Raw genomic sequence first — 24,205 nt, 5'->3', positions numbered from 1 at the left:
TAAACGTCATCCAGAGCAGTGTCGGTGGGCGGATGAGCACCAGCAACTCGTCGCCAAGATAAAATGGATGCACCGGAACCGAAAATATATTTAAAGTTGGTTTATTTCTGTACATCAAGCACACAACATAACATGTCCATCCAGCTCGGATCCCAACAGCTCAATCAGCTGTAACGGGATCCTAGCACACATTCCGAACCGCGCACTGGAACACAAGTCAGAATAAAACAATGCATTATTTAATACCAAAAGAGTTGAGCGCGCCCACTCAGCTCGTGTAGATCATTAACAACAAGAATGTAATCCATTACAAGCAACCATTAGGGAAGCAGTGATCATTTTTTTACCACAGAAAATAAGGGATCGTTGGACGTTGTCAGTACAGTGGGGGTGAAATTAGAGTAGTGGGAAGGGGGATGTGCATGAAAACTGAATATGGGGTAAGACCAATACTGGAGATAGAATTGAGGTCCTTGGAAGACACAATGAAGGGGCAAGAGAGGTAAGCATTTAAATATAACTCATAGAAGGGATTACTGATCAATAGGGAAAGGTATCCTAAGACCCTATCGAAACATATGTGCATGAACTTAAGGCAATATACGAACAAGGTACACCCTGAAGGGGACACGACTTGTTAACAAACAGAAAGAGATAGGTTTCCTGGTAGCGGCACTGCTTGGACGGCATGATCCATTACACTCTAACAGCCATTAATTATGTTTTTGGGGATTATTATGAGCAGCAATCTGTGGCAGACCCATTCTGCTTTAGTATAAGGTTCAGTCCTTTGAGAAGAAAGGCCAGTTGATGTGACTCTTACCCACAGGCTTAAAATAATGGACACACCACTCATGACAGCAGAAATTAAAGCCGACAGTCTCTTTGAACACAGGCAAGATCCTAGGTACAGGAACTACCCGCCAAACTGTATCCCCTTTAAAGTTGTAATGGTGTCCCAACTCCAAACTCATTGTGAAGCGTCCTAAGAATTAGGGAGTAAGCCTAAAAGCATTATGTAGGGTCTGACTGTAAGACACCTGAAACTTGCCTGGGAGGTGTTGGATCTGATCTATCACCCCTGAATGTACTCAATATAGATAATAAAGTATTGAGTAAGAACTTGACTACTTGCAGTCTTAAGGTAATAGCATCTCTGGAACACCCAGACGAGTTGGGTTTTGTACCCAAAGAGTACACATTTTATAATCTCAGGTGACATTTCCACATTATGGACAGATTAGGGGATGCTGATGATTGAAGGCACATTGAAGAGTAGAAGAGGGTCAGAGGCCTAGGCTTAACGACTCCACAGGATATATAGCCCCAAATTAACGTCACAATAAACAAGAGATATCCTGCAGTCGGCAATTAACAAGACAAAAAAAGACCGTGCAAATCCATATACTGGTAGGCCAAAAATAAGCAAAGTTTGTGCGGATTCCCATCACTCACCGAGCCCGGTGACATGCTTCATCATCTGGGTCTCCTTTTAAGGGCTGCAAATCCACCCTAATGATGGAGTGGAGTTGCAACCCTTAAAAGGAGACCCAGATGATGAAGCATGTCACCGGGCTCGGTGAGTGATGGGAATCCGCACAAATTTTGCGTATTTTTGGCCTACCAGTATATGGATTTGCACGGTCTTGTTTTGTCTTGTTAATTGCCGACTGCAGGATATCTCTTGTTTATTGTGATGCTGATGATTGCTCATTTGTTGTCATAGCAATTGCCATGGAAAAATTATTCAACACGACTGATTGAGACTTAATTCCTCCCAATACAGAAACAATTTAGTGAAATGTTTGGGATGACTAATTATAATAAACTAACCCCACAGCCAGAATGTGACTGGCAAAGTTATCCCGGATGGTTGGTTTATACAGAAAGGAAGTGGTGTTCATTGTCAACTCTACTCTTTGCACACCCAAGGGAACCTGGGAATACCAGATTCGGAGGAACTCAAGATGTAGCGGAATCAGACTGTTATGATGAAACTCATTCCATCGTATGCTGTCAATGAATTTGTAAGTCACTCTGGAGCAGATAATTTGGGGGGGGGGGGGGTGATGTAGGAAACCCACCTTCTCTGCATGGTCACCTTAGATTTTTCACCGTTTGCTGGATCCTATATTTTTGCTGGCTTAGAACTCTGAGCAGGTTACCACCTCTAACAAGTTCGAGGACTTTTGCGGGCCCAGAGGTCTGGAAATTAACTTGCAGCAAACTAAGATCATGGCCTGTAGAGCCCATAGAAATTCAAGTTACCAGCTTACTCTTGGCCCGACCCCCTTGCAGTCGATGGCAAGCATGGACTGTTTTGGGGTCAGGACCACCAGCTCCCTTTCTTGGGCAACCCAGACTTTTAAAAGCAGCCTTATTTCCCATACATCGTCTGGCATCTTAAAAATGCACAAGACTTACCAGCTTCAGGCGATCACCCCAGCTTGAAGGTTTATAGAGCCAAACTCGAAACTGCAGTGCTTTATGGCGCTGGCCATGGGGACACACAAATTCCAACTCAAAATCAAATCAAAAGAGCACAAAGTTCTTCAAAGCCTTGCTCAACCTCCCCGTGTCTGCTCCCACTCTCCTTAATATCTTTGATACTGCTCACAAAAGCATAGGTTACCTAGCTGCCTTAAGACCTCTTCTTTAGTGGATCAGATTCTTGTCCAATCAAGAACTGGATTCGTACAGAAGGAATGTCCTTGAAATTTGAAGCCTAGATGTAGGCAACAAGATTAAGTGGTTCAGTCATCTGAAGGACTGGTTTGCAAAACTGGGTCTGCAGCCCTTTTACATTTCCCCCTTTAATTCTAAGACCATCTTGAAGACAGCTTACTGGAACTACATAGTGGACAAGTGGCACCATTCAACTAATCTTGGCTCCTTGTCACTCTTGTTCCTGACCTGGAAACTCGAGGATTAGCTCAACGAGATCCCCCCGCCAATGGGGAAAAACCTATATATGAAACTCCAATTTGGCATTTTGCCTTCGGTGGTTTTAACAGCAGGATTAGGTGTAGCATATGCCCCCATATATTCTAGTATGGAGTTTTTGGAGCCTCTGTGCTACAGGGTGCACAGTAAGGACAGCTGTACGGTCAGACATAGGCATTATTTGATTAGGTCACCTATAGGAGCGAGATCATTTAAAATGTTTGAAGAACTAAGAGAAGAGTATTGGCTACTTAGTGGGGCAGACCTCACATATAACAGACAAACTTATAAAATACACCAGACATGGGACACAAAATCAGATGAATCCCGCAGAAGGGGAACTGAAATGGCTACTGGTTTCAGTTATACATTTATAGACTTGCATCGGATATACTGGACTTCAGAGAGACTGCACTGACTCAAACATTCCCAACCATTGTCTTAGATGCAATGAGAAAGGAGCAGCGTTCTTTCACATTGTATGATCATGCTGGAAGCTAGATGACCACTGGTGATTTATCACAACAATACTGCCTGAAGTGACGGGAGGAACCACCTATACGACCCGGAGACCAGCTTGGTGGAGATGCAAACCACGTCCCAAAACGATCAGGGTTTAAACAAAATGTAGTCGTCTGTTGCCGTAACTAGCCAACTGCTAGATCTCTAGATGATGGAAATCGGCTGTGCCACCACCAGCGGAGACAGTAAAATGGGTTGAAGCAGAGATAACCTGCTACGGATATAGTGCAAGCTTGGGAAACTTCAGATCTGAATGATTTGCCAGGCACTATCAACTACTACCTTGAAAGCTGACAATATAGTAGTTAAGATAAACTAGGAAGGTGGTTTGTAATACAACTCAAACACGTGTTTGGGAGTGTGGTGGGAAATAGGGTTGAGATAGAGAATGCAGGTTGTCTTCTACGTGATTTACAAGGTCGATGGATGAAGAGATGAAGCATAAACTGAATTTCAAGGGCAAGACTTATAAAAGAGTAAGTTATGGCTACAAGAGCAGTTACACTAAGAGCTGTTTAAATAGAGTGACTGCTGATTGTGACAATTTAGTTGCGCTTCAGTTGGTTATAAAGATTTTTACATGTTCACAAACAATGTCATGACTACACACCTACCTAGAACGAATGGGTTAACTGATTAAGAAATGCTAATACAATGTTAAAAAAAACAGATTGTGGTAATGCTCAATCAAACAAGCATCAGATGTGTGCATTCAGCAAGGCCCCAAAGCCGTGTGGTAGATGCAGTCCTTGTATTCCTGTTGCTTTTGAACTATCTGTATTTTAGCAGTAAAATATTGATCTGTTGCTAATCAGGTACTCTCCTTTAATTTGGACAGTTCAATTTGAACTTAATTTAACTATAGTGAGTAGCTGTGCCTGGTGATGTTGAGAGCTACAGGACATTTCAAATGGTACAATACACAAATACCAGTTCAGCAGCACAGAGATGATCAGAGCTGAGTTCTTGTATTTGACACCTCAAAGCACCGTCATAAAAGCAATCATGCATTTGCAAAATAAACTCGGGGATGAACGTTGATGTGCACCAGTCTGGAACTGGATTTTATTGCCACCTTCTGCGGGGTAAAGCAACGCTTCCGAACCCACATTTTCAATGGGGCCCACACCCTGCTCCCACTTAGTTCTCAAGTGTCCCAATCCGTGTGCGGAACTGTTGGGGCGGTGTTTGAGCCCGAAGCATAAATAAATTGCATCCATTAATGACCATAAATATCACATTTTACAGAAACCAACCGATTCAATAATATTTTAGGGGATACCCAATTCATTACAATGTGCTTTCTGGTATGGCAAGTATTTTGTAATGGCTACATTAAACACACCTATTCTTCGTTCACAAAAAAGGAGGGTATCTAACTTTCACCATGCTTGTGCAGTAGAGGTTATCACCTGATTCCACCCCAGACCACGGGGAATTCCCTACGTTTTTACCCTTTTATTTACTCTTTCTCTGCTAGACTACCGTCCAACGAGTCCACCCTTTTACTGTGAAAAACACTTTACCACACTCCTGAGACTTTGCCCTTCAATCTCATGACCACAAATAGCCCATATCCAGAATACACTATTTCTAAATATCGTCCGCCCACAAAACAGTGCTGAAGAAAACTTGGGTGATGGACTATTTTAATTGTTTTCTGGATGTAGAATACTTTAACCTAGCAATACCTACCCATGTCACTTTATCAGGTTTAAACATTCACTATATACCTCTTTCAATTGAAGACATATGTATATTTTTTTCCATAGTGTTAAACCACAAGATATAACGAGTACAATGCCGTCAAACAGCAAGAGCACACACCATTGCACGATGGGATTTTAGCAAAAGATAAAACTAATTTCTGCAATGCCACATACCTGTCGTGAGAAGCCTTTCTCTGTACCTGCTTGACCAATGGTAATTTTACGAAGGAATCGGTCATTTGTGTCCAAGACTAGAGAAGGCCATGGAGAAAAAAAAAGATCTAAATGAGTGGTAGTCCATGCTGTGTGTGAATAAGATAAAAATATGTCAAGATGTCATTTTCGAATTAGATATTCAGACTCATGCTGTGCCACCCACACTCTGCCTTTGTCAATCTTTCGTGCAACCAATCCACCACCTCTGCAGAAGAGGACATCTAGACTCAAAAACGATTAACAACCTTTAATACAATTTGGAATAGATGCACAAAACTTCAAAAATAACTTTACCAAAATACCAGGTTTGCAGAACCTCACTCTCAATGCTAACTGTATCGTACGTTACCGGTCACTGTGACTAATCAAAAAACTTCTCGAAGTTAGAGAGGCATCAAAACATGTATCAGTTGTTGCTACATGCTTTGATTAATCTTTTATTCAGATGTCCAAGGGCAAAGTTTTAGTTGTCTTATTTCACTAACCGTCAAGTTGATAATTAAAGGCAACAACAGTCATCATTTTAGTGCCTTGATCGACTTGTTGGTTGATTCAGGAGATGTTGGATCACACCCACTTAAAAAACCTACGGGGAAATTACTGACACATGCTATTGGCCTCAAGGCTCGCAACAGAACATCAATGGAAATCCAACACAGCGCCACCAGTGAGTATATGGTGTAGTAAATTGTGGAATGTTTTTATCACTAAGAGGACAAAAGCAACTGTCCACAATTTACAGGATAATTTGGAGAGGGTGTGGGCTCCATTCATTGAATATGGATATCCCGTCCAGTGTTTGATTCAGCGGCTATCTTTGCACCCCAAAACTGGCAAAGATGAACCTACAGTTCTTGAATTTAACAAAGCAATAGGACTTGCACTGTCCCCTAATACACAAGCAAGAGATTATTAGGTTAAGATATTGTCAGTAATGTCACCTCTCTTAGCTGATTACGCTTATTAACGGGCAATGTGATTTGAGATGTAATAAAATAAGAGTCTTTAGAGCCAAAAATGTAAATAAAGTTGTTAAAATGAAAATGATCCCACAAATCTGGCCAGTCCTTACCTCTCTGCCAGGTTATAGTCGAGGGGTCGATATCGAGTCGTACAAAAGCACTGATTTCATCTGTTGTCAGGGAGCCTGGGTCAGATTTATTTATTCCCAGTCTCTGGATGGTGGGTGTTCGGGGTAAAAGAGAAAAACAGAATTAGTTTAAATCACTGCCTAAGCAAGTTACCACTCACACTTCCACAGAATGTATTTTCTTTCCAAACATTTACACTCTAAAAGCACCTGGCTCAGAAAGCCGTAAATCATATCTTGTGGGGTCAAGTCATAAATGTCCTCCCCCAGGGGGAGGCAGGCGGCGGGGAGTGGAAAGGCGGTCAGTGAAAGCTCTCCACACCCGCCATGACACACTGGCGAATGTAAACAATGCAAGACAGCACACTCGATCTACATGGAAAATGAACCAAGTATTTCAGCCAGATTACTGTTTGTGTTGGCATGTATACGTGTAGCTACTAATCATCAACATATAAACTTCTGTCAGACTAATTAATGTAACATTATAGTAGGAGAGAAAAAGTTCTGGTCTCTTGAGACTTTTCAGTCTTCATTCAAGAAAATCTGCCGAGCATTTAACTCAGGAGCAAGAGTAGAGCAGAGGTGGCTGTTGCTTTATTTAATTTGCCCCTGCTTCGTGATGACCCAGTCAGAGCTCAGCCAATACACACATTCGTACCATCTTTTGAAAACACTGCGGGTTTTTGATTCTTTTTAGTGGACTAATAGAAAATAAAATGCCATGGTTCAGGCGGTAAAGAACATTTAATTTCGAGGGCACACAGATCTGCACTTGCGGCCCTGCCGCTCAGTAACTAAGGAGAACAACACACAATTAAGGTACAAGGAAAACGTCATTGCACACAGCTGGCCCATGTGGCTTTGCATGGTTTATTTGGAGTTACACCTTTGTAGGCCATGTGCCCGACGTTTAATCCGTTTACATTCAACAGACACCTCGTACAGTTTCTGCAAACCATAACAAAATATCAGTAAAAGCAGGATATCAATTTAGCCCTATTGATATTTATGATATACCCCACCCTATTGCCCTCTGCTGCTATTTGGCAGGGTCTTGGAAGTGATGCGTTATACATTTCTACTGCATAGTAAATATGTGAAAAACAACCTATTTCTATTTGGGTTCTAAATTACTTAAATCGCATTCATGTCACTCAGCTCCATCCAGATTCTTGAGGTGGCAGAGAAATGTTGGTCATATTGTCCATCTGCATCTGAATGCTTTATCTTTTTTCTATTTTGCATCTTTAATATAGCCCAGACATGTCCCAAGGGTGGAGCGCTTTTATGAGCACCAGATTTTATTGCACAAGGTCAGAATATTATTTCATTTTTTATTTTTTTAAACAAGGAGATTAAGTGATTTGCCCAGACTCATAGGATGTAGAGCAGAACCTGGTTCCAGTGTTCCAAGGTCAAGCAATCGATTAACTTTATTCATCCAAAAAGGGCCATAAAAGACAAATGCATATTACAAGAGAAAAACAAGCAATCCATAAGTACATATCACGAAATCAAATAAACCCAGATTAAAAAATAAAAAAGACTTAAACACCATAGAAATTATGATGAAAATATAAGACAAACAGACGGGAACATTTTTCTGGTAGCCTTGCAAGCCAATGTATATTTGTCAACGAAAGTAACCACTAATAGATATACATTGGATATAAAACTGACATTATAAAACTAAGACATTATTAAAGCACGGCTGAGTAGCCTAAAGATCACTTGCTTTACAGGCAACACTGAACGTTGTCGAACATTCTTTTCCACATGTATATGGATAACACACAACTATATCTGAAAATCACATCCCCAGAAGACTTAATCTCACTCAACTCTACTCAAACACTCAATACTGGCTCACTGAGAACCACCTCATGCTCAACACCTACAAAACGGAATTCCTCCTCATCGCTCCCTCTAATCACACTCCCAAGATTGACCTCTGGATGAAACATCTTACAGCCTTCAACTGCTCTCCCCACATCACTAAGTCAGCTAAATCCCTTGGAGTCACTCTAGACATGCACCTGAACCCGCAGAAGCATATCAGCAATGCAACCAAGGGAGCTAAATATCAGATGAGAACACTAAGGAATCTCAAACCATTCCACCATTCCTTCCCCTTGAAGATTAAGTTGGCGGTACAGGCTCTTGTTCTGCCTAAGCTTGATTACGATAGCTCCACGTTGTGTGGTCTTCCCAAACATAGCCTGGCCCCACTAAGGGCTGCCATGAATACAGCAGCCAGATTGATTACTGATACAAAACAAAATTATCACATCTCCCCAGCCCTAAAAACCCTTAAACTGGCTCCCATATGAAGCAAGAATTTAGCTAAAGATTACCTTCATGACTCACAAAGCCCTACATTTCAAGACCCCCATTTATCTGGGTCAAAAGCTAGAATTATCAGGGGGTTGCAGACAGTCACGAAGTGCAAGTTCACTGCTTCTGAAACCACAGATCTTCCACAAAAAGAGAACGAGTCAAAGAGCTATCTCAGGCATTGCCCCGAAGATCTGGAACTCTCTTCCACCAGAAGTATGTTGAATCTCATCCACCGATTCTTTCAAAAAGGAAGTAAAACAAATCCTAATGAACACGTTTCTGCTATAAAAAGGCCTTATCTCTACTGTTTACTAACCTGCCCTCTATTTGGAGGCTCTGATTGTTCACTCCATAATTTTACATCCGGGACTCCCAGTTTTAACATGCTATGCACACTTTTCTTACAAATGCTTTTTCTCCTTTCTCCTTATTACTCTATCCTACCTTCCCTTACTGTGAAGCTCTCCGATACCCGCTTGGGTCTTGTTCGAACTATATAAATAAATAAATCACTAAAATAATATACATAATACCTGAAAATGGTAAGCAAAGTGATAAAAGTGCATGGTAGGTTGTGTAGAAGATCAACACCTGGGCACGCAACTGCCTGGCTTATTCTAAAGGGGCCACCATAAAGTTCAAGGTGCTTATAACCCCTTGTAGCAGCCATTGTGCTGATCAGCCTTATAAATGGATTCATTATGATAAAAACTAAAAGAAGGGCAGGAATACGTCTACATTCCCAAAACACATACCTCTAACTAGTGTCCGCTATGTTAATGTGAAGTAAAGTGGTTAGCCTGCTGTTTCAATATCCTGAGGTGTACACACCACTACATGGATCCATAAATCACCCTTAACTGAAAAAAGTGATTACACAATGCTCATCTCTTTCCTGATGCGAGTTGCTCTCCATATGAAAGAGGAAACCAGGAAACACATGATTTAGACTCCCAAGCAACATACAAACAAAAAATGATAACATTTCCTAATATTAGTGCGAAAGCTGTAAAATAAAAATAAAGTGCAAAGTCGATTGAGGTGATCTTCCATCACACAGGCATTGGACTGCCACCTACGACCATCGTTGCATTTTAGAAAAGGCCACGAATGCATAGGCTGTGCCCAGGCGTAATTGCTTCAAAACAAATTGGAGTTGGATGTTGGTTGTGGTTAGCAAGTACTGCTGTAGCCCCTCGTTTGGTGTGTCAGAAAGATATGCAGCCACAGAGGGCCTAATGGGGATTTTAGCACGTCTAAGAGACTTTTTGTTAAGTAGCATAAGCGTTACTTCCCTCTTACTAACAAGCATTGGAAATGCAATAGGTCTCGCATTAGGAAAGTTTGAGCTATTGGTATTGTAAATTACACTTTTTTTTATTTATGTGTTGGTTTTGAAAATAGCAAAATTAATAGCTTTGTCAGTTACAATGTCAATAGTTTTAACTTTTGCAAATGTGACACCTATAGCATTTGTAATGCAATGTGTGTTGTATTTACGTGACTTAGATGTATTGATATTACAAATAACAATGGCTTTTAATTTTTTAAATAATTAATACTTAAATAAAAGTTATTGTAATTTATAATGGCAATAGCTTAAACGTTTGTAAATAACTTTTGTGAAGATTATGTTCAGTGTATTTTATTGTGACGAAAATCCAAGAACATTGCATTTGCACCTACACACACAGAGCCACACACATATAGATGTGGTGGTGGTGGATCTGGGGGATATAGTGGTGGTGGATGTGGTGCTGGTGGTGATGGTGGATGTGGTGGTGATGGTGGTGGATGTGGGGGTGGATGTGGTGGATGTGGTGGATGTGGTGCTGGTGGATGCGGTGGAAGTGATGGTGGTGGGTATGGTGGATGTGGTGGTGGTGGATGTGGTGGTGGTGGATGCGGTGGTGGATGCGGTGGTGGATGAGGTGGTGGATGAGGTGGTGGATGAGGTGGTGGATGAGGTGGTGGATGAGGTGGTGGATGAGGTGGTGGATGAGGTGGTGGATGAGGTGGTGGATGAGGTGGTGGATGAGGTGGTGGATGAGGTGGTGGATGAGGTGGTGGATGAGGTGGTGGATGAGGTGGTGGATGAGGTGGTGGTGGATGAGGTGGTGGTGGATGAGGTGGTGGTGGATGAGGTGGTGGTGGATGAGGTGGTGGTGGATGAGGTGGTGGTGGTGGATGAGGTGGTGGTGGTGGATGAGGTGGTGGTGGATGAGGTGGTGGTGGATGAGGTGGTGGTGGATGAGGTGGTGGTGGATGAGGTGGTGGTGGATGAGGTGGTGGATGTGGTGGTGGATGTGGTGGTGGATGTGGTGGTGGATGTGGTGGTGGATGTGGTGGTGGATGTGGTGGTGGATGTGGTGGTGGATGTGGTGGTGGTGGTGGATGTGGTGGTAGTGGTGGATGCGGTGGTGGTGGTGGATGCGGTGGAAGTGGTGGATGTGGATGCTGTGGTGGATGCGGTGGTGGATGTGGTGGTGGATGCGGTGGTGGTGGATGCGGTGGTGGTGGATGTGGTGGTGGATGTGGTGGTGGATGTGGTGGTGGATGTGGTGGTGGATGTGGTGGTGGATGTGGTGGTGGATGTGGTGGTGGATGTGGTGGTGGATGTGGTGGTGGATGTGGTGGTGGATGTGGTGGTGGTGGATGTGGTGGTGGTGGATGTGGTGGTGGTGGATGTGGTGGTGGTGGATGTGGTGGTGGTGGATGTGGTGGTGGTGGATGTGGTGGTGGTGGATGTGGTGGTGGTGGATGTGGTGGTGGATGTGGTGGTGGTGGATGTGGTGGTGGTGGATGTGGTGGTGGTGGATGTGGTGGTGGTGGATGTGGTGGTGGTGGATGTGGTGGTGGTGGATGTGGTGGTGGTGGATGTGGTGGTGGATGTGGTGGTGGATGTGGTGGTGGATGTGGTGGTGGTGGATGTGGCGGTGGTGGATGTGGCGGTGGTGGTGGATGTGGCGGTGGATGTGGCGGTGGTGGTGGATGTGGCGGTGGATGTGGCGGTGGTGGTGGATGTGGCGGTGGTGGATGTGGTAGTGGTGGATGTGGTGGTGGATGTAGCTGTGGATGTCATGGTGGATGTGGAGGTGATGGTGGAGGTGATGGTGGATGTGGAGGTGATGGTGGATGTGGTGGTGGATGTGGTGGTGGATGTGGTGGTGGTGGTGGTGGTGGATGTGGTGGTGGATGCGGTGGATGTGGTGGTGGTGGATGCGGAGGTGGTGGTGGATGCGGTGGTGGTGGTAGTGGTGGATGGGGTGGTGGTTGTAGTGGATGTGGTGGCGGATGTAGTGGTGGTGGGGGTGGTGGTGGTGGATGCGGTGGTGGTGGATGTGGTGGTGGTGGATGTCATGGTGGATGTGGAGGTGATGGTGGATGTGGTGGTGGATGTGGAGGTGATGGTGGATGTGGTGGTGGTGGAGGTGATGGTGGATGTGGTGGTGGATGTGATGGTTGTGGTGATGGTGGATGTGGTGGTGGTGGTGGATGTGGTGGTGATGGTGGATGCGGTGGTGGTGGATGCGGTGGTGGATGCGGTGGTGGATGCGGTGGTGGTGGATGCGGTGGATGTGGTGGTGGTGGATGTGGTGGATGTGGTGGTGGATGTGGCGGTGGATGTCATGGTGGATGTGGAGGTGATGGTGGATGTGGAGGTGGTGGTGGATGTGGTGGTGGTGGATGTGGTGGTGGTGGATGTGGTGGTGGTGGTGGATGTGGTGGTGGTGGATGTGGTGGTGGTGGATGCGGTGGATGTGGTGATGGTGGATGTGGTGGTGGTGGTGGATGCGGTGGTGGTGGTGGTGGATGGGGTGGTGGATGTAGTGGTGGTGGTGGATGTGGTGGTGGTAGATGCGGTGGAAGTGGTGGTGGATGTGGTGGTGGAAGTGGTGGTGGAAGTGGTGGTGGATGTGGTGGTGGTGGTGGATGTGATGGTGGTGGATGTGATGGTGGTGGATGTGGTGGTGGATGTAGCGGTGGATGTCATGGTGGATGTGGAGGTGATGGTGGATGTGGTGGTGGATGTGGTGGTGGTGGTGGATGTGGTGGTGGATGCGGTGGTGGATGCGGTGGTGGATGCGGTGGATGCGGTGGTGGTAGTGGTGGATGGGGTGGTGGTTGTAGTGGATGTGGTGGTGGATGTAGTGGTGGTGGGTGTGGTGGTGGTGGATGCGGTGGTGGTGGTTGTGGTGGTGGTGGTGGATGTCATGGTGGATGTGGAGGTGATGGTGGAAATGGTGGTGGTGGATGCGGTGGTGGTGGTGAATGGGGTGGTTGTGTATATTGTCTAGAAGCCTTGTATCAGCAGAGCTGGGCATTATTGAAATAACAGCAGTGGCACACAGGTGGGTAACATGCACGTGACCTGGTGACCCTGGAGGTGTGAGTGGTAGGACATTGTTACACCCCTACAGTGTGCGTCTGTGTGGTGTGTCCTGGTGCGTGCCTGTCCGTTTTCACGTGCATTTATTCTGGGAAGGTCTGTGTGTCTGTCAGTCTTTGTTAGAAAATGGTTGAAGGGACATCTGTTGTAGAAGTGTTTGTGTGTTTGCGACTGTTTCCGTGTGAATGCGTGCCTGCGGGTGTTTATCATCTGTGGGAGTCTCTTTGCAAAATGACATGTATGTTCGTGTGTATGTGTGCTCGCACGTGCCTACGTTAATGTGAATGTGTGTGCTATTGTGTGTAGTGTGTGTGTCTATATGCGTGCGAGTGTGTTTCTCTGTATGTGTCTGTGCGCGCGCGTTGGCACCATTGTGTGTGTGTCCGTGGGCGTTTGTGTGTTGAGCTAAAAAACGGTTTCCAGTCTCAATTTATTTAAAAATGGCCGAGATTCGACTGGCTGCAGTGAACCCCGAGGCGTTCACATTTAAAGCACACTTTAGGAAGGGGTTAGTGGGTAGGAGGACCCAAGTGGTTGGGGAGGAGGAGTACTCAGGAGGAGGAAGGGAAGATAAGGTGTGACAGGCTTGGGAGCAAGACGCACAGGGAGCTGCTATAGTTGTAAAGTAGTCCATCGTGAAGTTCAATATAGTAATTTAATTGGGGGTGTACAGATACCCACAGCCAGTAGCAATATTCAAATTTTTTTTTTAATGGGGTGGGGGGGAGGGGGGGGGGGGGCTGGGAGCCAGTGTTGAGAGCAGACGCAGCGGCAAAAGAGGGTGTTGTAACTATACGCTTGTTGAGAAGTGACAGTCTACCCAAACCTAAAAAAAAATAAATTGGTACAAAATTGCCACATGTGGAAAAGGGAAAAAATCTAATTACTCTTCTCAATCCGAGCCCCTCTTCGGGGTAAACAGCGTGAGGCAGCCAGGCACAAAGTAATCAGTTTTCTGAGACACAACTCTAGTTTGTGTATTTAGTAGTATGTGATAAAAGCGCTAACAATTTCATTGTAAATACAATTCAAACTGACACGATCACATGTTGCTACTACTTACTTTGGCAGCGGTGTAGAAGAAAAAACGTGTTTAGAGGTTTAAGTAAAGTAGAAGAAATGCAACACGGCAGCGGGGGAGGGGGCCGAGCGACAGAGGAAAGGCAGAGAAGGGGGGGGGAGGAGAAATGCGACACGGCGGGCAGGGGAGGGAGCGGAGCGGGGAGAGGGTGTGAAAGCAGCAGGGGCCTTTGAAGTGAAGCTAAGCTTCACTTCAAAGGTGTGGGAGGAGTGCGGCTGAGGGAACAGACGGCGATTTGATGATGTGCACACGCATTTTAGGTCAATGCGCTTGCGCATTGACCTAAAAGCCACAGGCACAGCACCAAATCGCCCAGTTAGGTAAAGTCTGTTTAAGACGCTATAGTCTCGCTCTGCTCAATGCGCTTGCGCATTGAGAAGCGAGACCTAAAAAGCAATATTCAGGACAAGGTGCCCTCTGAGCTGGGCCAGCTCTCTGAAAGTAGACGAGAGCAAAAACATTCTCATCGCCTTATCCAGTCTTAGACAATCTAATATGATTGCTTTTGTAAACCAGATCTCCTCTTTACACCACAATAGTACAAGTTTCGTCTATAGTAGGTCTTCCAGGCATGGCCGCTCCAGCTCCCTATGTACTGTATCTGCCGATGTGGATTGGGGAACAGAGTAATTGACGTACGAAAATATTCTCTTGGTTTTGGAGAGTAGTGGGATTAGTGGAGCCCCATATCCCACTTCCATAGGAGGCTGCGGATATACATTTGGCTCTATAAATTACAACAAAGCTTGGAAGCAAACATAAAAATTCCCTCAAACGACCGTACCATCTTTAGCCTGTTGTCTTCGATGTTCTTAACACAAGAACCGCTAGAAGTGAGGGGAATACCCAGGTAGGAGAACAATGCAACCCTTGTGATCTGTTTATCATTAATATAGTGTCTTTGTGATGTACACACACCCTCTCCAAATATTGTCAATGAATCTGTTAATGTACTGGCAGGGTAGAATGCCAGTCCATTTAAACATAGCCCATTTGATCCTACCATGCTAATCAATCAATTAAAAGTTTAAGCGCAGCTACTCACCCGTAAGGATCTCAGGGCGCTAGGGGTTGGGAGGGTGCAGGAATCATTCCATCAAGGAGGGGGTGTGTCGAAGAGCCAGATTTTGAGGTTTCTTGCGTAGATGGGGGGCGATGTTGTCTGTCTGAGGTGGAGAGGAAGGGCGCTCCAGACTTTGGCCGCGAGGAAGGAGTGACCTCCCGATCTGGTCTTTCTGGTACGGGGGACCATGGCGTAGGAGAGTTGGGGTGATCGTAGGGTCCTTTGGGGTGCGTGGTATTTGAGTAGGCTGTTCAGGTATGCTGGTCCTGTGCCGGGGTGGGCCTTGTGTGCGTGGGTGAGTATCTTGAAGGTGATTCTCGCCTCAATGGAGAGCCAGTGGAGTGTGCGCATGTGCTGGGAGATGTGGCAGTGTTTTGGCAGGTTAAGGACCAGTCTTGCGGCGGCGTTCTGGATGTCCTGAAGCTTGCGGGTAAGGTTTTTGTTAATAGTGGCATAGAGTGCTTTGCCGTAGTCGAGTCTGCTGGTGACCAGGGCGTGAGTGACAGTCTTTCTGTGTTTGAGGTGGATCCATTTGAAGGTCTTACGAAGGAGGCGAGGGTGTGGAAGCTGGAGGACGAGACGGAGTTGATCTGGCAGTCCATTTTGCGCTCAGAGTCCAAGATGATTCTCAGGTTGCGTGCGTGGTCCGTGGGGGTTGCAGGGTTTCCGAGGGCCACCAGGTGTTGCTTCAAGTGTCAGGGTTTGGGCCCATGATGTGAACTTTTGTTTTGTTGGTGTTCAATTGTAGGCAGCTGTTTTTCATCCATTCGGAGACTGCTTCCATCCCTTCTCGAAAGTTGTATCTAGCGGTGTTGGGTTTGTTGGACAGGTAGAGAATGAGTTTGGTGTCGTCGGCATATGACACAAAGTTCAGTCCATAGGTCCGTAGGAGAGGTGTGGTGCAGTGGCCAAGGCAGCTGACTTCGGACCACAGGGCTCACGGTTCGATCCCCGGCTCTAGCGGCAGCTCAGCACCATGTGACTGTGCAATAGCTCACTTCCACAACGACCCCCAGAGCCTTGAGACCCACAATGGTGAGTAGTTTGCGCTTTACAAATACGGATTTTTTTACATTTTAGGTCCTGACGATGGGGCGAGTGGAGCCATGTAGACGTTGAAGAGTGTCGGGCTGAGGAAGGAGCCCTGGGGGACTCCGCAGGTAGTAGGTGTAGGGTCCGAGAGGAAAGTGGGGAGTCTGACCCACTGCGTTCTGCCAGAGAGGAAGGAGCGGATCCAGTCAAGGGCCTTGACCTGGATTCCTGTGTCGTGAGTGACTGTGTCAAACGCCGCTGAGAGGTCGAGGAGGATGAGGGCTACTGTTTCACTTTTGTCCAGTGGGGTGCGAATGTCGTCTGTTGCGGTGAGGAGGGTGGTTTCTGTACTGTGTTTTTTTTCTGAAGCCGGATTGGGAGTCGTCAGGGATGTTGTGCTCCTCGATAAATGTAAAGAGTTGGCTGTTGATGGCTTTCTCGATTACTTTCGCTGAGAAGGGGAGCAGGGAGATGGATCTGTAGTTTTTTAGGTTGGTGGGGTTTGCTGAGGGTTTCTTCAGGAGGGGGTTGACCTCAGCGTATTTCCAGTCCTCGGGTAATGAGGCGGCGGCTCTGTTGAAGATGTGGTGGGGGCAGGGGTCTTTGGGGGCTCCTGAGTGGATGGACTTGTCTTCAGTGTGTCTTCGGTGGTGAGGGCTGTCCAGTTGTCTATCGTTGGCTTCAGGGTGTCGGGGTGGTTGGTGATGGTACAGTGTGTTGGTTGTCCTCGTCGAAGTTGTCGTAGATGCTCTTGATTTTGTGGTGGAAAAAGTTGCTGAGTTTGTTGCAGAGGTCTTGTGAGGGAGGGATGTCAGTAGAGTCGCTGGTGGGTTGGGTGCACTCCTTGATGTTGAAGAGTTCCTTGCTGTTGTGCTATTACCTATGATGTTATGGGCAATATGTTAACTAATTTAAAGTCTGTTAGGCCACAGACTTTCTGCTTCAGAACGGGATGAGCCAACCTCAAACGCAGGAGCGTACGTGGCAGAGAAATTCTTTGAATTGATCAGTAACATGGTTTAGAGACATGTCACATGAGGTGCCCAGCCCCTGAAGGAAACATTCAGCATCACTACTAACTAATACAGAGGAGAGACCAAAGATTAGCTTTGCATCAGGTTTTCCATCTCTGCCCACCAGACAATTGACATGGAAGGATATTGGACTTCTGTAGTCCCAGTTCATCTTATTTGGGCCATTGAGACTGGAGATACTTCTGTAATGGTCTTATATGGAGGTGAACATGAGGAATCAGGAATATGGAAGACATGCTCAGAAGAGAAGTCACTTGTCTGAGTAAAGGCAAAAGGCCCCCAAGAGTTTAAATCTGAAATGCCAGTAATTTTATTTTAAGTGGAAATCCGTGACACAATCTGCATTGTTTTTTCACGGCCGTTACACTGCACTATGGTAATAACATGTGTAGGAGAGTAGGGTCTGCTATCCTATGGTCACCCCAAATTTTTGCTTTTTGCTTCACTGGTTTATGACTTAATATGGCTGTGGGCCTGCTAATCAGACCCACAGCTTGCTGTTCTCTCTCTAAATTACAGCCAATGCACCCTAGGTGCAATACGAATTGGAACTGGTTCACCTTATTGGCCCCTGTAACAGGGTACCCTAGGTACCCAGGGTATAGGTGTTTCCAAGGCCTACCAGGGGCTGCAGCATGTATTGCGCCACCCCTGGCCTCCATATTTGACACAACTGGCTGATCACTCAGCTGGGGAAAGTTGGTGTAATCACCTCTTACTTAGATACAGTATCCCTATATCTAACCCTAAACTGGACACATATGTTCAGCCACTCCTATGGAAGGCCTCTTCAATCCTGGAGGCAGAGTGCTTGGAAATATGTGAGATGGTGCTCTAGCATGAGCTGAGCCTGTCTGCAGCTGTCGGGAACCACTCCCTTCGCTGTTCCGGGATATTGCCATACCATATACTCCTAAGTGCATTATAATCCTCGCGGTTATATGCTAACTTTGGTTTGGCTTTATCAAAACATGTCGAGTAAGGTGTCATACGATTTGGAATACTATCCCCTCGACAGTTCTGTCGACGGGGATAGCATTCCACCCTTCTAGAGGGACACGACATGTGTGTAGCCTTAACCCCGGTTAAAAATAACCAGAGCCTCAGCATCACAAAATGGATGCTGCCACCACAGACACAAGTCTGACCTCCTGCTGCTGGGAGTCCTTCCAGCGAGGGAGGCTTGGACAAAGGGTTTCCTGACTTGGGAGGTGCGAGCACCACCCCAGACAGGATTTTGTGTATTGAGTAGGACAGGGCTGAATAGATTGAGACATGCCTAGGGCACACAAGGTGTCCCCGTGCATAAACCAGTCCAAACCGGTCCTGGGACTTTCCAGACCCAGGCCTGGCGAGGAACTGGACAAAGGAAAGGGGGTGTAACCGCCCCTTCCTGGTCCCACCCAGAGGAGGGACCTAGTAGGTGATCCACCCCTCAGATTGGGAATAAGAGTGGGAGCAGTGCCAGAGCACCTCAGATCATCCTGAATCAACTTTAAACGAAGAAGACGACTGGACTTCGACATTCTGCTGCACAGAAGACTGAAGAGAATCTCCCTTGTGGCCTAGGAGTGGCCACCCTGTGAACACAGGCACCAACCAGCAACTCGATGTCTGCTTTGCCGCCGCCTCCCGCCAGAGCCCGAGCCCAGAGCCTGACAAGACCCAGACTCCCAGACTTCTCACAGCCCAATCCACAGTCCCTGCAAAGAAGGGATCCGTGGAGGCACCGAGAGACGTGGGACCGGACCTCTTGGAAGACACCCGAAAAGCTGACTGTGCAGCATCAGAGGTATCCTCGACGTTGTGCTTTGGGGACTGAGAACCCCCACCACCGAGCAGCCCTTGCACCGAACATCAGCCCCCCAGCATCTCCACGATCTGCGTGGGGCCCTTTTGCATTGTGCCACTCGACGCGCCATCCCGGCCACTAGCCACGTGGTCAGCGGCCATCTTGGCGACGAAACCGAAGAACTACACTGCGGGTCTGGTTGCTCCAGACTTGCCCTCGCTCCTGTAAAAGGGAGCACCCGCTCTGACCTTGCTGGTCCGAGTGGTAAGCCTTTTTCGATTCCTGCATGGCTTGCATTAGCCAAGGCCTGTTTGCTCCGATCAAGTTGCCGACACCACCAACAGCGAGAAGCCTACGTGGGACAGCTCGTGACCGACTCCTGGACGTCCTCGACCCCCGGTGTCCACGTGGCTGCAGAGAGAAGCTACACCTCAACGCCTGTTTGCACCCGACATCGCCTGGTTCCAATCTGGTTCCACAGTAGTCACTGGCTAGTGACTTTGAACATTGTCCCCTCTGCTTTCAGGGCTTCACATCTTCAGATCCACCCTTGGATCCACCTGAACTCTTCACATCGAGCCGCCTGCAGCATCTTCAGCTCCAGCGATTCCCAAGGCCCTAGGCCCGTTTCCTTTCCGATTGGTATCTCTTATACCACTTTTAGTATATGGTTTAGGTGGCCCCTAGGGCTCATCCATATTGTGCAACTTTTGTGTATTTTAAACTGTGTTTTGTTTAACGCTTGTGCTTCTGTGCTCATAAAGAGTTCAGGGGATATTTGTAGTTAATAAATATATATATATTTTCAATATATATCTGTGTGGTGTCCTTTCATCTGGTATTCAAGTGGGTTGTGTATGGTAATACAGCTGGCTTCACATGCCTTTCAGAGTTTTGCCTAAGACTGCTTTGTCCACTTTACCACTAGGATAACTGGTCTATGAGGTTGACTTACAACCGATCATCATAAGGGTTGTTTGGACTGATACAAGGTGGTTCGAGAATTGGAAACAACATATATCAGGCCAACTTCTCACAACATGGAATTCGTCCTTTGTACTGTAACAATAAATGAATGAATGAGCGTTTATAAGCACTCTAGCTCTAATTAACACACTATTGGGCAACAACTAATATTCATTAACATGGCATATATATGTACACATACATGGGATTCTGCCATCCCTGTGTAAAAACCAGTCTCTACGTTGCTTATTACAGGAGACTTGATGCACCTAAAAAATTACATATACGCTCAACTATAATAACTTATTAGAAATTAATTTGGACAGTCAATGGTCCAGGGTCCAGACCCTGGTGGTCAGTAGACTGGACTACTGCAATGGCCTGCTCATCTCGGCCAATGAGGAACAACTAAATTGTTTGCAAGTGGTCCAGAATACTGCGGCAAGACTGGTGCTCAACGTTTTGCCCAGGACTCCTTCCCGCCCGCTTTTTGACAACCTTCACTGGCTGCCTGTTCGGCAGCGGGTTAAATACAAAATCTGTTGTACTATACATAAATGTCTTTTTGGGTCAGGCCCTAAGTACTTAACGGACAAGTTCATCCCCTATAGTCCTTGACGTTCCTTGCGTTCAAGCGGTCAGCAATTGCTTCAGGTTCCCAGGTTTAGAAGGGTAAGACAGGGAGGGCGTGCCCTCTCCTATAAAGATCCCATTCTCTGGAACGCACTTCCACTTGCCCTAAAGATTAATTCCAATTTTCAATCCTTTAGGAAGCTCCTTAAAACACATCTATATTCGACCTCATAATCTGCTGGTAGTCTAATTTATTCACTTATCAGTCCATCACCTGCATCAAAAGCGCAAGCGCGGAGATACCCCTTTGGGGGTCGAATCCTGCGCTATATAAGAAAATAAATAAAATAAAAAATAAAAAATGCTGGCCGCCAGCAGCCAATTTTAAAGGCAAGAACCGGTCCATAATTAAAGCCATAATTAAAGCTGCATTTAAAACAAACAAAAAGAAAAACTAGAACATGGCTTATCTTACGCTGCTCTATTTTTCACGATGAACAGTGATCAGCAGCAAGAAGATTTTAACGCCTTAACCGCAGCGGTTTTTCCGCCGCGGTGCGGGCGTTCTGAAGGGTGGGCAGGGCTGCGTCGGCCGTTGGCCGACTGCAGCACTAGGGAGGTAGTGCTCCCGTCGGCCGCACGGAACGGGTTAATTGCAACATGTTTATTTTTTTTGCATGCTTTAAGTAATTCTAAAAAAAAAACGAAATAGAATCTCTACGTTTCTACACATTACAAGCTATAATTCTTTTTTAAAATCTGACTTTTATTGAACAGATACGAATATCTTTTTGCAACAACTATCTAAGTGCTTTTTTGTGTGTTACATTTTGCACTACGTATTCTTCATGTTTGTAAACAACCTATCTCCTTCCTAGTAAAATGAACAATAAATGGTCACATCACCTTTCCCGCAAACCACTAAATAAAGTGTTTTGGGGGAAAGGTGATCATGTATTAAACAAAGTAACCCCCTGCTTTATATTAGAAGGATACTGAAAGTCACCTTGGAGTATCCTGGTACCTGTTTCCGGAGAACGCCCACAGATAATGGGCGAAATGCTGAACAAATCAAACGTTCACCCCAGTCACAGATCTGAAACTGGTCCCAAGATGCATGTTTCCAGTGCAGCCGAGACCAGTCCTGGCAGTTCGGGACAATACTCTAATGGTCTTTCGGGACGTATCAAGAGATCTGCAGTACTGCGTTAAATCAAGAGGTACAAGCCTGCAGTAATCCTATTGCAGGAAACCCATTTACTGGGCTCTCGCTACTTCTTCCTTGGCTAATTCGGTTATGATGGAGTCTTTCACTCTGACTTCACTAGGGGTTCCTGGGGAGTGTCCCTACTATGGCACAAATCTCTCCTGCTGACAGTAACCAAGATCCATGAAGATCCCCAAGAGAGATCTGTGGGATTGAGGGACGTATGGCCGCCAGGCACTACAATTTAATCTCTTGCTATGTCCTCCCTCCGCTGCTGCAGCCCACCCTCCAAGCTCTTTGGTCCCGGATCATTGCTCTGTTGCTGGGGACCACCCTGGTTGATGGGGACTTTAATGCAGTTCCTGACCCTGAGCAGGACACCTCGACTGCTCCCCATCCAAGCCGGCGCACTCGCTCAGAGTACCGGTCGACCTGGGCTGACTCAATGGGCTTGTGTGACGCATGGCGCTCCTGGCATCCAGTGCAGAAGTCTTACACACATCAATCCGCTACCCACAACAAGGACTCGCGGTTTGACTCAATTGTGGTTGCAGGCAGCGGATCTTCTCTCTCTACAAACTATACGAATCCTTCCACTGGGTATATTTGATCACGCTCCCCTTCAGATGGAATGGGGCACCCGACCCCAAACTCTACACCCGGTTTGGTGGTTCAGTGCATGGCACCTAAAGGCTACTGAATGCGCCTCGTTTATTGAAGAGGAGCTGCAAGCCTTCTTTCGAATTAATGAGGGCTCTGTGTCATCTGCAACAACGCTCTGGGTGTCAAGCAGACCCTCCTTGAGGTGACTCTTAAAGGGCTATGTGAGAAACTGCGAGTCTCAGCAACAAGCACAGGTGGTGGACCTTGAAAGCCAAATACTCCATCTGGAATGACGCTTTTGGCACTCCAACACTAAAGAGACTAGGTGCCTCCTGGCACTAGCATGAACCGACCTACGACAGGTCTCCCTTGAGGAGGCAAAGCAGTGCTGGAGAGCCTCCACCCAAAGAATTTAGGAGTCTGGTGATCAATCTGGTAAACTACCATATTGGTTGGTGACACACAATGTCTCCACTAGGGTGGTGCCTGCCATCCGGTATTCAGCTGGCTAGCTCCATAAAGAACTGCCCAAAATTGCCCAGGCCTTCGTGACATTCTACCAAAATCTCTATGCCCAATGCCCAGCCCCTTTGGCGAGACAGAGAACACCATTCTTTGGGATATTCCAATGCCCTCCGTTCCACACTCTGTATACCAAGAACTAGACCAACCATTGAGCAAGGAAGAGATGGATTTGGCGATAACCGGTCTTCAATCAGAAAAACTTCGGGCCCTGGTGGATATTCCATTGAATACTATAAGACGTTCTGTTACATGTTAACTCACCACTTATTAACCTTCTACACAATGGCGGTACAGCAGGGATTGTTTACCCCAGACCTAGATTGCGTCACTATCATAGTTCTTCCTAAAGAGGGCCTCTACCAAGACCGGTGCTGCTCTTACCACCTGATATTGCGTATTAATACAGATATTAAGATCTATGCCAAAGTTTTGGCGACCTGACTGGACAGCACTCTCTCCCATCTCGTCCAACTGGACCAATGTGGGTTTACGCCGGGCAGAAGCACACGTCATTGTACTCGCAGAGTGCAGATGGCTCTCTCTCTCAGGCACAAGCTCTGGAGGGTACCTTGACCATCCTCTTTATAGACTTCTCTATGGCCTTTGACCTCGTCTCCTGGGACTTTAATGATGCGGTCCTGCTGAGAGCTGGCTTGGGGGCAACTTTCCGCAGTACCGACCATCTCCTTTATAATAGTCCCACAGCTCAGGTCCAGATGAATTGTATTTTGTCCGCCCCTTCCCTAGCTATGGAACCCCTGCTCTGCCTTATACGATGTGGTGCACAGATAAGGAGCTGGAAATGAAATTGAAGACCGGATAGCGTAATACGCTGATGACATTCTCCTGTTCCTCAGTGACCCCAGGTCTCTGAACCCTCTTACCTGGAGATTCTTCATCTCTATGGTGAAGTTTCTGACCTCTAGGTCAAAACGAGTAAGTTCAAATTGGTGGAAGTGAGGGGGGTATGCCGGAGTCGATGCTGGTGCCAGATATCACCCTCCGGCAGAACTAATTCAAATATTTAGGGAGCCATATGTCCCATCTCCTGGACTTGGCGGGACCCTTAATTTCCTACACTTACCCCCAGCTCTTGACGGGATGAACTTCCCATATACT

The 24,205-nt window shown here is 46.5% G+C and overlaps 1 protein-coding gene across 1 annotated transcript in view; it reads right to left on the bottom strand.

The window, feature by feature from the left end:
• MTHFD1L (methylenetetrahydrofolate dehydrogenase (NADP+ dependent) 1 like) overlaps nt 1–24,205 on the bottom strand; it is an 884,753-nt gene that overhangs the window by 724,622 nt on the left and 135,926 nt on the right. Inside the window, exons 8-9 of the mRNA XM_086927571.1 lie at nt 6,463–6,565; nt 5,349–5,425 (exon numbers count right to left, since the gene is read on the bottom strand). Of these exons, the coding sequence (XP_086783697.1) occupies nt 5,349–5,425; nt 6,463–6,565 (180 nt within the window). The remainder of the gene's footprint in view (nt 1–5,348; nt 5,426–6,462; nt 6,566–24,205) is intronic.

This window comes from Lissotriton vulgaris, chromosome 6 (genome assembly GCF_964263255.1).
Source record: "Lissotriton vulgaris chromosome 6, aLisVul1.2, whole genome shotgun sequence".
Taxonomy (NCBI): domain Eukaryota; kingdom Metazoa; phylum Chordata; class Amphibia; order Caudata; family Salamandridae; genus Lissotriton; species Lissotriton vulgaris.
This window is presented reverse-complemented; position numbering and strand designations above follow the sequence as displayed.